The sequence below is a fragment of the Puntigrus tetrazona genome, chromosome 21 (assembly GCF_018831695.1).
Source record: "Puntigrus tetrazona isolate hp1 chromosome 21, ASM1883169v1, whole genome shotgun sequence".
In the NCBI taxonomy this organism is placed as follows: Eukaryota; Metazoa; Chordata; class Actinopteri; order Cypriniformes; family Cyprinidae; genus Puntigrus; species Puntigrus tetrazona.
The window spans coordinates 6,813,934-6,827,938 of NC_056719.1; the positions used below are offsets into that span (position 1 = coordinate 6,813,934).

Consider the following 14,005-nt stretch of genomic DNA (forward strand, 5'->3'; position numbering starts at 1 on the left):
TGGAGAAACCCAGCTCACGCTTGGTGAGGAACAAGGTGCAAGTGTGGAATGAGGTCAGAGGCTAAGTTATTCTGATGCATATGTGAGGATGCAGGAAGCTGAGCCTCTGAGATAAGACTCGATGTGCTGATAAGGACACCAACACCTGTTGAAGACTCCAGCTCTCCTCTCGTTGCTCAAAAGCCAGACTTTGACTAGCAGGAAAAAGTCTTCTCATTTGGTCCTTATTATTCTGGCCAAAAACTACGCACTTAGATAGGAAGAGACCAGATGAATGACATGTAAAGTGAGTTGAGTACAGCAAGCTAACCAGATTGCACACCAAAATGCTTAAAAATCCCAAAAAGGCATTAAACAATGCCGCACTGGCTCTTCAAAGTCGGCTGCCAACCCCAAAGACAGGATCAATGTGATTTTTTTTTTTTTTTTTTTTTCCACAGTAAGGTCAAACAAAGAGCATGGGGTGTAAAATTGCTGGGCGAGACAGTGGTGGCTCATGTAGGGGAGAAGCTGAGAGCCTCAGTTCTGCTCTATGCTTAATGGTGTACAGCACGTCCTGACAGCATCATCAGTTTCCTTCTGCCACGGACACAAACAGCAGAAATGATGCCGTGTGAGTCATGACGTGTCACAGTGGGCAGCCCTGGTGATCAGTCCAGTAAATGGAATGGCTTTTGGACTCCCAGACAGTGAGGGAACACAAAAACACTTCAGCCTGAACTAAAGGGAGAGAAAGCTCTCTGTGTAACGCGCCAATAAAACTCAAGTGCAATTTTGGTGACAGGTCAAAAATAGTCTGAGAGACACAGGGTAGAAAACTATATCAATTCATCTGCAAAAAAAAAAAAAAAAAAAAAAAAAAAAAAAAACCCAAAAAAAAAAAAAAAACAACCCATTTCGGTTTCATGTCTGTCTTGAGCAGACGGGGAGAGAGATGAAGAAGTGCGTGTCACTGACAATATTGGCTGTTCGTGGCATGAGAAACAGACACTGAGGTAATTAAAACGTTACAGGGCCATTTTAGTTTTATAAAACGTCTTGAGACTCGGAAAGCCCGACAGTCATGATGTATGCCAAACAATGGGCGATTTACTGACGGCCATCGCTCAATCTGAGGCTAAATGAAGGTAGTGCGCTTAGTGAAATAATCTCTCTTCTATTGAATTAGAGCTCAGATGTATTTGGTAATGTAAGTGCAGGGCACGGCCTCGCGCTCAAACAAGCTCTCTTAAGGCCAAACCATTAATCATTCATCCTGTCCTGCTAGTGATCACTGCAGGCGTCTTCAGTCAGCAAATACATAAATCAATTATGGTTTGAGCTTTATTCTACCATTTATCCAACTGATCCCCTTGGATTACAACATGGCTTATAACGTGCCGGTTGGCTTTCTGCATTCGCTGAGAGTTGCCATCCCATATCTCTCAAATGCCTCCAGCAGGAGATAATAGAGGAGAAAGAGAGGGAGGCTTCTTTAGGCCATGTCTCAACTAACTCAATTTCCACCCCTCACAGAAAGGGGGAGAAAGAGAAGAAGTCAGAGAGTGTAAGAAAAGTGATTGGGGCTAAAAGAGAAAACACTAAGGGGGGTAAAGGCACTAAAAAAAAATAAAAATTACTTAAATGCGTTTATGCAGTTTGGGGCTTAAAAGCTGCATTTTAAGGTCTGGTCACATTTACCATTGAATAAATGAAATTCCAGAATATACAGTCATTTACAGTCCATGCAATCAGAAAATCTGCATGGAGAAAGATTTACCTACACTGATTTCACACTGGGTTCAAATTAGTCATGTGATTTCATCATAATGACCAACAGACAGCTGATTGGTTTCAAAATTTCAACTTGGTTTCAATTTCAAAATGATAAAAGGTTGCACCTACACATACTAAATCATGTAACATGATTTACAGCAATTGAAGTTAAGATGCTGGTGCAAATTAAATTTGCTTCATTAGCATTATCATTTTAAGCATCTTTATAGATTTACCTCTAAGCAACTAAGAGCTGCCGTGCTTGGCATTTCAAGACCAGGTTTTTCCCATAAACAAACCCTCTAACATGCAGTTTGGCTGCTTCCTACCTGGTCAGACATCACACAGATCTAATGTGATGGGTATTTTATGACCCCCTCCGTAGCACACTTGTATCACTCTATCGGGGGCCCCTTGCCAATCTCTGGCACCCCATTCAACAGGCAACAAAGGAGCTAATTAGAGCCCCTCTCGGTGGAAGCCCGAGGAAGGTTCTGATTTGATACTTCCAGGGGATTCCGGAGCCCCAGCAGTGCATTCACACAGCCCTCGTGCACGCTTGGCTTGGCCCTTTGCTCCAGACCTTCATTGTACGGAGAGCTCGGCAGCGCCTTAGAACTACCGAGGGGGAACCGACACGTCTTCTTTCATGTCGCGGGAGCCAGAAACCAGATGCTAATGGGATATTGATGGGATTAAAACACTGTACTTACTGAAAAGAAGAACCTGTGGTATATAACGCGGCTGAAATAAAATTTGATGTTGACTTTGAGAACTGTAATGTATATTTTAGTTAAGGTATTTAAAATACTAAAGGTGTAGTTCACCCAAACAATTTAAGCAAATGAGTGGTGAGTAAATGCTGTCTGAATATTCATTTTGGGGTAAAATTTTCAGTGAAAACAAATCTAAAAGGTCAAATAGTAATCATTAAATAACAGATCATTTCATTAAATGGAAAGGGTAAATGGAAAGAATCAGAAGTTACAAGGCAATAAAGCAGCAGTACAGCTTTTTCTCATCAAATTCAACCGAATAGACTGCTTCAGACCATCAGCGAATCTATTTTCTGACCAGTCACACGAGTGAGACCAGACCAGAACAGGGCCGAAAAGACAAGCCCACCTTCTATGAAACACCAGCGCCTTATCTCAGCCAGCCTGCTTTCGTTTCATCGACATTGCCACAGCCACTGTTTACATCTGATTTTGATGCACATATACGCACATCTACATGTGTGGTGGAGCAGAATGGCTTTAGATATATTCACAGACTGTTAGTGTGGCACCTGGCACCGCAGTGGGCTCGCAGCACCCTGCTCTGTCTGTAATCCTTCCATCTCCAGTTGCAGAAAGCAGATAAGAAAGCGGCCAGTGAAAAGCACCTCAGTGAAAAAAGCCCTGTGAGCAACCGTCATGTCTTTTTACTGGGCATGCCAGATGCCTATCGCTTTAATAATATGGGGCAGAGCTGTCTGCCTGTCTGTGTTTACTTTTATTCCTTATTCATGTGCGAATCAAAAAGTCTCTTATTTTCTACATGTGAGTGCTGAACCCAAACCCTGTGTAGGTGATGCCTTAGATACGAGTAGACAGAAGCGAATAAAATAAGAGTTAGGTGGCGAAATTCACCTGATGGACTGCTCTGATACACAAATCAACAAACTTGTTTTCATCAGCGAGGCTCTGAAGATACAGAGCTGCAGTCAAGGTGCGCAAGTCCAATACACATGATGCAACCTAGTGTTAAGTCTTTAATCGATACATCTCTTGTCTTGACAGTGAGGACAGAAGGCAGATTCCAGATCAGAGGGGTGGCGGTGTAAATCTTTACAGTTCAAGCGGGGCTTTTAAAGCCTGTCCATAATTGGGTGCCTGCCAGCTGCTGCTGTATGTGTGCTGCATAGACAAATACTAGAATCTGAAAGAAAAAGCATTAAAAAATACAAAACACACACATCTAACTTATTCACTTATTACCAAAAAAAAATCTTTGTTATGGCATATTCTATAATAATAATAAACAATTATAAAATTAAATTGAATTCACACTGCTTGGTTGAAAAAAAAAAAAAAAAAAAAAAAAAAAAAAAAACTACGATTTCCTCTTTCTAAGCAGTCTTCCTTGCCACAGAATATCTTGAGAAAGAGAGTAGCTTTAATTAAGCAATGGCTCAAATTCAACCTCAAAACACTAACAAAATTCATCTCAAACATAAAACAGGCATTTCAGATTTTCCGACAACCAGACATGAGAACCCTAAACTTCACAAGACAAAATTTCTTGTCCCAAAAATGTACTGAAAGGTCAAAATCATTTTTGCGAGGCATTATTTCCATTTTCAGAGCAGACATGAGGAATTTCACAAACTTAATTGGCTAACTTGACAAAGTGAAGGGTCCACTTGTTTGAAGTCTCTTTGGCTTAATTGCAATCATTCTTAATTACCATAAGGCTTTAGAGTTAAACACCACACTATCAAATCGGCTGGCACAGAAGACTTTTCACTTTTAAGGTGACCTAAATGGATAAATTGTCTAAGTTCAAAAGTAATTTTGACTTTTCAGGACATTCTGCCCATACATTATGCATGCGATATGTATGTACAGTATGTCCACCATATATAATACTATAAGACATAAATATGCCATATAACCTACCTGAGCGCATAATGCTGAGCGCAAAACAAAGATGGTGGTTAAAACTAGCAAACTAAAAATAAATTAAATGTCTTAAAAAGCAGCTGTACTGTATAGAAAACAGCTGGCCAGGAAAGTTACCAAGCAAGTATACTAACAATAAAATACACCACTTACTGGTTACACAGACTGAACACAAAATTCACTCTGTGTGTCACAAATCCAGGGGACAGCCGTTACAGGGGCGTTACAGCACTGTGGTAAGATTCAGCTGCACTTGTGAGCACAAGGAAAGTTGTGAGGTGCCTCTCACCTCACTGCAGCCTGGTGTTATCTCATTCTGCAGCACCATGAGGACTTATCATCCCCATCTGCTCTTGGTATAGTGGAAAGGAGAGCACAGGGTTATCGCTGTCTCTGATATGAACAGATAAAGCCTTGCCTCCTGTTTAAACAACGGAGCTATAGCTGTAAACTTAGCCCTACCTATGCTAGCTCAACTATGCTCAACGTTCTTCCACCTGTCTGCCTTGAAGAACAACCTGAAAACCATAGCCATGTTGATTGACTCGACCTCTTTCACAAAGACAGCAATGAAAAAAATGTGTGGATAAAATGCAGTGTCTTTTTTTCCTCCTCCATTTCAGTGCTGTGCATGTTGATTATTTTCTTTTGGCAGGTTGCTCAAATATTTCTGTAATCATTTTCCATGAGTCAAAGGGCCACAAACTGTTTTCCTTGGCAAAAAACTAAAAAAACCTTTGGTTTGTCAAAAACAAAAAAAACCAAAAAATTAAATAAAATCATATTTAGCTCCTGTAGGGAACTCCGGGTGATTGAAAAACAAATAAACTCCTTCATTTAGGCAATCCTCAGACATATATCTACCCCAGTTATTACAAGATTACTCCAGTGGTCTAGTTAATAGGATAGTCTTGACACTCGCATGGTTTTGGAAGCAATGCACATATCATTCAGAGCTTTATGACATAACCCAGGGCAATGGGGAATGAATGCAGCAAGCTAAATTTATACAGGAAGCAAGCACTTACTGATGTGTTCTCTCTCAAATGCACACACACATCCACACGCAGAAAGGCTCGTGCCCAATCTGGGAATAATTACAGACGGTTAACTTGACCTGTTTGCCCTAAATGAACTCTCAAACAGAAATATTTTTTACAGAGTGTGCTAGAGATTGCTGGGACCCTGGCACAAGATGTTGCAAAATAATCTGTAATTAGTAACAAGAGCTGCCGCCCCGTCTGCTGCGAGCCGTCAGGAGCTGTGATGAAAAAAACCTTTAAAAGGGAACTAAACCTTACCATGGCAAATCTGACACTGTCATTCCTATTATTAAAAGAAGAAGATCACTGAAACTTCAAAAGAAAGTAAAGTAGATAAGCACATCGATATCTCTGGCATAAAATAAATAGGGAAAAAAATCTTTTTATGATTTGATACTACATTCTGTTCTCACTTATGCATCTTTTAGATTCTCATTTTTTCAGCACTAAAATAAAAACTGACAAGCATACCCATCTTAAGAACCCTTAATTTACAGAATCAAACAACAATATGGATATCAATAGTACTACTTAATAAAAAAATAAATAAAAACAATCACTGTTTCAACAACTGCTGCATCCTTTTTAGTCAAATCCAGAACATCTGACATGCCAACGCGCTTACTTCTATGATTCACACAAGCACAGACAACTTTTAAATTAACACGGCTTGTCAATTATTCTGTTCTAAGATAAACACCAACCTTAAAGTTCACAAGGTTGAACGAGCATTTTTCACTCAGTGAATAATGAAGGTAATTAAGAGGGATTTATTAATGCCATCTTGAGCACTTCCAAAGACACATGAATATTTGGACTGAAACTGAATCCTCGGATGAACTTTCACCGTTGTGCATTCCAACAGATTATGGACGAATGCTCAAACCAGTTTATTCTCAATCCTGGGCCTGTCATTAAGAAACCCGCAGAATGCAGATCTACTAAAATCCTGTAAACAACAGGCACTAAAACTCACACAATTATCAAAATAACATTGTATGATTTGTGCAGGCAACGGCAGGACATACACAATCAACTTCTCTGTGAAGAGGCACCTTTTCATACAGTTGCTGCTTTATAATCTTATTGCGTCTCAATGCGATTGACTAAGATGTGCATGACTGGCTTACTTTAACTTTATCTTTTATCCAATCAAAACTCTCTCCGCTGGATAGCAACTGAACAGCCCGTTTCATGACAAGAATAAACACACAGCCCCTCATTCGAGTCATCGGCTGTTTCTCAAATGCAATAAATGTGAATCTAAAAGAAACAATTAAATGTTTATGCTTAAACTGCAAGCTTTAATTCGCAGCATTTTTTATATTCTATGAATATTGTTGGTTCTATAAATTGCTCGTGTTCCTCTGTGGATAAAAGTGTCTGCTAAATGAATGTAAACATAAAATTGTCCATTTTGTCCGTTTCTACAATATTGTACAAATAAGTTCAACATCCTGCAATCTTTGTCTAGTCGACAGCAACAAGGGTGCGGCTGCGGGCTTCAAAAGCTGATAGCGTCTGGCGTGGATTTCCTCGCCTCGTTGCAGCTCCTTGCAACACCCCCCAAGTCACACTGACGAGAACCAGAGGCCAGCCAAGTGGCCAAAAGGTTACGCTGTGGAGGTCGGCACAGGTCCTCCACGTAGACCCTCATTTCCTGGGCTGGACAGTCTGCTCTACTCATAAAGCTAATAAGGCTCTCCTTGTCCCGGGTGGCTGGGGCCCAGGCTGGCCTACTCATCACTGGCCACACCATGGGGGTCAGGGGGGCTGCTTCCCATTAGCCTGCCCCCTCTCCAGGTGCAGCTAATGGGCTCAGCCAGAGCCTCTCCAGGACCACTCGACAGCCACCAGCGCAGGCCTGGAAGTGATCAGCACCCAACGCCTGGGAGCCGCGACAAACAGACAGCCCACTTAAAGGAACCAAGTTAAAAATAATAATTTTTCTTCACTAGTCTGGGAACGTCTCATCTTGCTGTGTGCACTTGCAGCATTTTACATTTTACAGTAAACAAAAGAATTTAGACACTGATCACATCAAAAGCCTACTATTCGTTTTTTTACCTTTTTTTTTTTTTTTTGAGAGGTTCCAACTGAAAAAATGTATTTATAATTCTAAATTATAAAACAACTATTGTCGTCTAATTTATACAGCATTTACTGTTTACTGAATCCACTAATTTTCTTAATGAAAGACACTTTATGCAATATTTTTAAATAGTTCTTGTATTGCAACTTGATTGACCTATTTTTCCTTACTCCTTTCAAAAGTTATTTCAGCTGAAGAGCTATTTTTCTTGATAAGGGAAAAGCAAGAGGAAAACATATACGTGCGTAAATCAGCTCTGCAATCATTCTCTCTCATATCCACCGCAGGCAGAGTGTTAAGCAAATTGACCTCCAGCATGAAAGAAGATAAGCAATCAACAGTTAACCATCATGACTCATCTTCCACTAACATTTCTCTGCAACTAAGTTCTTTAATCAAAAGAATTTCTAAAAATGGGCACCTTGCGGTCCTTTGTTTCACAGAGCGCAATAAACTAATTGAATTAGGGACCTGCCTTTGCACCAGGGGAGGCCAAAAAAAACACTCTGGTAGAGCATGCATTTATGGCAACCGAAAAAACAAAAAAAGAATCTTACCTGTGTTGCTCTACGGCCTCGTTGTCAGGCAGTTCGGCACCACACACGTTGCAGCGCTCGTTCGGGCTGCGGCCGTCGGGCTTCATCCCAGCAGCTAACTCGCCAAGCTTGTTGAAGAACTCCCTCTGGATGAAGCTCTGAGGCAGCAGGCTCCCGTAGGCACTGAAGTCCATGGACATGGCCAAGGCTGGGGACATATGCAAGGATGAGGCCATGGAGGCAGGCATAGAGAGCATTGCTTCGTTCTTGTGGTTGGGAGGAATGCCGTAGAGTGACGCCAAGTGCTTTTCGGTCATTCCCGCCATGGCCTCCAGGCCCATCTGGTTGACCTCAACCTGCTGGTCGCCCACACCTTCCTCCCTGACGTAGTGCAGTTCACGGGCACTGGTGATCACGCTGCTCCTGGTAGGGGTGCCTGGCCCATCGCGGTTCTTGTCAGATTCTCCGCTGCGCTCGCCATTGCTGGAGGCGCTGGATTCCATGGCTTTAGGGCTCTCGTGTTCTCCGCTCTCATCTACTTGCATCATCTCTGTCTTGATCTCTCCCATCATGGGGTGTGAGTTGCCGTGCAGGGGCTGTTCGGCACCCGCGCCGGGGTGCATGGTGCTCTGCAGGAGGGACTGGCCGATGCTCATCAGGCTGTCCACGGCTGCTTTGGTTGGGCTCATGGTGGAGAGGCCGAAGGAGGTGGAGACAGAAGGACTCTGATCCACCATTCCTGGATGTGTCAGTGCTTGCTGGGCAGCCGACACGTAGCCGCCCTCCTCCACGGAATGCTTTTTCGGGTTCCTGCCATGCCGTCCCTTGCGCTCCTCGTCATCTTCTGCGCCTCCGTCGTTCATGTTGACCTCAGTCTCGTTTTCATCCGAGGACTGGATGGTCTCCAATATCTTCAGGCATTGCTCCTCCAAGTACTCTATTTCTAAGATCTCTGCTGCGTACAGCAGGTCATCCAGATCCTCCACTTTAGCTTGGAGCGTGGCAGTGTAGGCATACTCCAGAATCTGCTGGAAGGTCTTTGGTGAGAGAAAGTCAAGAGTGTAATGTTGGCTGTTCCGGTGAAAGAGGATCTCGAACATCTTACTGGTGCAGGCCAGCACGGTCCGGTGAGCGTGGAACTCCTGGCTGTCCACCATGATGACCACGTCGCACAGCGTGCCGGCCAGGCGCATCTGATTAGCCTTGTGCAGCAGGGCATTGGGGTGATTGGGGTTCTGGAGCTGGATCATACCCATTTTAGTCAAATCCATAACGTCTCTGAAATCCACACGGCCAACTCATGAGTCTTTCTTTCCACGTAGCAGTCTGTTCAGTTATCTTTGTAAACAAGATAAGGTCAATCTAGAAAGAGATGAAAGAGAGACCCACAGTTAGATGCAGCAAAGTCGCAATTTTTTTTCTTTCCTTAGTTGTTGGTTTTCTTTGTTCTTATTCCAATTATTTCAATAAATATAACAAAATGCAATAGAAAACATTAGACTTCAAATGTACTCTCTACTGTACAAAATGCAAATCTATTATTATTTAACAGCTAAAAACATTTTTAGCAAAGGATTCCTAAAAAACAAATGAAAAATCCGTCAAAATGCACAAAATATAACACTAAACGACAAGTGGCCCACATGAGAAACGTGTAAACTTGGCTTTAGTGCTAGTAAAGGCTGGCAGTAATCAAGCCTTTGTTTCTATGTGTTCGAGCTCGCCTCACAAAGCCCATCAACAGCCTCCTGAAATGAAATGGCATCTTATTCAGTATTCTCATCACAGACAGGGATACTGAGCGGAGCATGGAGAGTGAGGCAAGCTGTTGCCAGGAATAGTTGGAACAGAGGATGACACAAAACAGCTTAGAGCTCCTAAAACACACCAAAATGCAATTTTTTTTCAAATTTAAACTTCCACGCATTATATGTATATTACATGATTTTCTTGCTATATCAGATTTATACTACAAAAATAAGGAATTGATGTCCTTACGATGTAATCTTTTAAAAACAAAAAAACGTGCAAATTGTCAATTAGCAAAAATGTTAAATGGCTGGATTTTTTTCAGTTCATGTAAAATATTTCATTTAATCAATCAATTTAATTACTTAACAAAATAAATTCTAGCTATAATGTAACGTTTAAAATATGCTTTGTACAACAGCCTAACACTATATCACAACAAAACATCACCTTCACTTTTGAGTGAACAATCAGAAGAGCCACCACTAATGTAACAACACCAAGCCAGAAGAAGCCTTTCCTTTATTAACAATAATCACATATTTAAATAGTACCTAGATAAAGAACGGACTCAGATATTTAATATTTCCCTCATCTTATTTGATCAACAAAAAGCTTCACCGGAAAAGAGCAGACTAGTAAATAAATAGTCTTTATATCAAACAGCACTATCATCTTAGCGGCGAATGACGGGCTTTTTCCACTGTGATTGTACAGCAAAATAAGCGAAAGTTATGATAAAGGACCACAGAGGAGAAATATCTTCGAGGGATTTCACGCTGTTTAAATTCTACAAAGTACAGGAAGGCGAGTAATAAGTGAGAAATGAAAACGTTGTCTTTGAAGTGCACTTAACTGATGAGACGTTAGCAATAATGACGCCAGTCCACGCACGCGAACTGTACATCACTACAACAACTCAAACAAAAGTCGAGAAACGATCAACACATATTCGTATTAGTCAACTACTGCTGTGATAAGCGTTATCTGCCTCGTATATGATAAAAAAGACCGATGAAAAGTCCAGTCAGAGCTCATTTGACTGATCAATACATGATTATTCGACTGTTCACACGTGAATCAATTGAAGTTAAAGAAGCCGTTTGTTATTTTATTACATAAATCGGGCGAACGAGCAAAACAGCGTTAGTTTTAAATTAATCTATTTCAGCACTGTTATAAAACAAACAGCAAATTAAAGCAAAGGTCATTTCACTTTAAAAATCACAACCAATACAGTTCAGTTCGTTTTAAAAGGCAGTGACACGCACCTCCGCGGCGGCCCTGAATAAATAACCAGACTTACTTACAAGCAAAATAATAATAATCGAAACCCCCGGCATTTGTTTGTTTTACGACATACTTCTTCGGCCGGGGCACATTTAAACTCTCTGGGTGTTCAATTTGAAACAGTCACGCTGAGAATAAAGCACATGGAAGCACGTCACTGTCTGGTGCGCGAGCAGACCTCACGTCCCCCGAATACTAAAACGCACGCTTACGTCAACATAACATCTCCACATGTGTAAAGATGAACATAAACAGCCATATCCATCGGGTGCCCCGAGCCTGCACCGCGCTGACAGCCGCACTTGTACTTTTTCGGTGCGCTCTCTCAATTCACCTTCACTTGAAGCAACAGTAGAAACACCGTAACTTGACGTGATGCTGAGCGCAAACACGTCTGATCAACACAACGCGGATCATCTCTTAATGTGAACCTTTCCCAAACTGAAAACACACGCAGACAGATGGGTCTGTCAGGAGCTGTGGGTGTTTTAAAGGCGCGCGCCTGTACTCACCTGTCTTGCGCGTTTGGCTTCCGAGCGTGCGGTTATTAGGACTGTGGCATAGTAACGCGGTTCACAGTCCCCGCTCTCTCTCTCACGCGCACTAACTCCTCTCCGCTCGCCGCTTAGCAAATCAACACGGCGGTGACGTCAGCGCACATCCTCGCCGGAGTCCTGACAAACACTGCTAAAGTGAGACACCTAGGGGGCTGTCGAATATAGGCCAGCGTGTCTGGGACGCTATCTATCACGACGTTTGGACTTTAATCATTAACCTTCAAGCATCGTCACCTTTGCTACTACTTCTACAACCGGCTAACTTCACGCCGAGGTCTGCATCGAGCGCGATTTAGTAAATTCGCATTTAGAACCCACGAGTGCAGTATTCACTATTTTATTTTTTTACACATTCTTGCATCCTATTTGTTTGCAAACGTGTTATTTTCCTCTGATTGTTGTAGAGCATGTGTACCTTGAGCTTTTGTCACTGTGCCAAATTAAATGAAACTCGAGTTTCATTTATTAAGAGGCAAGTTCCATAAAGACGCACTATTTTTTATCATTGGAGAAATGATTCACACCAGTTAGCTACTGAATAACAGACCATGTGAAAAAAAAGTACTCTTCCATAATATAGCTACATAAGGTGCTCTGATTTTGTGAAGTAATAAATGATTATTAAGTACTTTTAGTATTTTTATAAATGAATAAATAAGCTTTCCGGATGTTTTTCTAGGATACAGGTACTTAAAAATTTTGCAATCAGAGAGTGCAAAAAAATCCTTTCCAAATGAAGTACTTAGCAATGCATATTACTAGTCAAATATGTTTTTACATATACAATAGGATATTTACAAAATATCTTCATGGCACATGATCTTTTCTTAATATTCAGATTTTTGGCATAAAAGAAAATTAGATTATTTTGACTGATACAATGCATTGTTGGTTATTGCTATAAATATACAAATATAATTAGTGCATGAAAACAGAGCACTTTAAGTAGTGCGCTAAGTAGCTTTGTTTAGCACTTGTTTGACTGTGTTTCTATTTAAAATTTTAAATGCGTAATTAAAGTTTTCTAAGCAAACAACAGTTCTTGCTTGAATATATATATATATATATATATATATATATATATATATATATATATATATATATATATATATATATAGGTAAAGTAAATCATTAAACTGTGTTAATAAATGGAACACTCATTCTACAAATTCTATTCCATTGCTGTCAGCTACATTTGTCACTTGTATTTTGAGTGCAATGGCAGCCTGAAAATGAATGGAAACGGTGTAAAATCTGCACTAGACTCTGTAAAGCTTGAGATGGGAGATCATAGAGTGCCATCACCTTTGAGCTGCATGCTGTGCTGGCTTACTTGGGGATAAAGACAAAGGCACTGCCCTAATCTCCATCTAATCCACATTTTACTGGAGAGGACTCTGATAAATCCTAAATTATACACTGATTTGTTTTTAATAATCAAAAGCACAAGCTAACACAGTTTCAAAAAACGTGAAATCACACTTGTAAGTGATGTGTATGAAAAAAATGATTCTTTGAAATCTAAATCTAGCTCTTGGTAAAGTCATACATGTATATTCATGCATTATAAAAATGTGTGAGATGACGTTCTTTAATAAAAGTTGCATTTATGTGCAGTTCATTGGCCTTGGCTCTGCAGGAGACACTTATTATTGAATTCACGTAATTATTATAATTACACATACATATTTCGCTGCATAACTCCATGAAATAGACTCTGAATGCACTAAGAGTATGTTTGCTGCCTATTTATCCACAGAGTACATATTCACATATATAAACCATCATTAGTGATGTACTGAGGTAGGTAATGACATACCCTGGAGGTTTTGCTCATGAGCTAACAGTGGATCTTTGTGAATCTCTCTCAAAGCTTTGACTGAATAGGCTCTTTTTACACTTGTATAATCCTGGGGGTGTCTCATGCATTGAGGGCCTGCCCCCGTGACCTCTGACCCCTACCTCTGACCTTGGCTGGATTTTCTCCTGTACGAAACGCCCCTCCCTTTGCATGGCTGAAAATTCCTTTTGAGACTTTTCATCATGCAGGCATCCATTCTATCACACAGTGCATCCATAAATGCTACCATATCTAAACTATCATATCTCAGACGTGATGTGGTTTAAATGGATTTAGGTATTTCATTACGATTTCAGACTTAAGTAGGACATGGGACCGATTGCAGATCAACTTCTGATGTCTAACATCACACTTTTGGCTGCATTAAGTTCTCTTTTCATTAAGAAGAATGTGTGACATTCTTTTTGTTAATGGATTGAAATAGTCATGTTGACAGAGCCGTTTGCTCTACTGAGTGCA

The 14,005-nt window shown here is 40.8% G+C and overlaps 1 protein-coding gene across 4 annotated transcripts in view; it reads right to left on the reverse strand.

Moving 5' to 3' along the window:
- Positions 1–11,785, reverse strand: part of zbtb16a (zinc finger and BTB domain containing 16a) — a 93,423-nt gene extending 81,638 nt beyond the window's left edge. For 2 of the 4 annotated variants that reach the window (XM_043220983.1, XM_043220980.1), the window contains exons 1-2: positions 11,641–11,785; positions 8,111–9,451 (exon numbers count right to left, since the gene is read on the reverse strand). In XM_043220983.1, coding sequence (XP_043076918.1) covers positions 8,111–9,360 — 1,250 coding nt within the window. In that variant the 5' untranslated portion in view covers positions 9,361–9,451; positions 11,641–11,785. Of the gene's footprint in view, positions 1–8,110; positions 9,452–11,340; positions 11,438–11,462; positions 11,600–11,640 lie in introns of those variants that run through there. The other 2 variants (XM_043220981.1, XM_043220982.1) reach the window with 2 other exon arrangements.
- Positions 11,786–14,005: the final 2,220 nt, after the last annotated feature.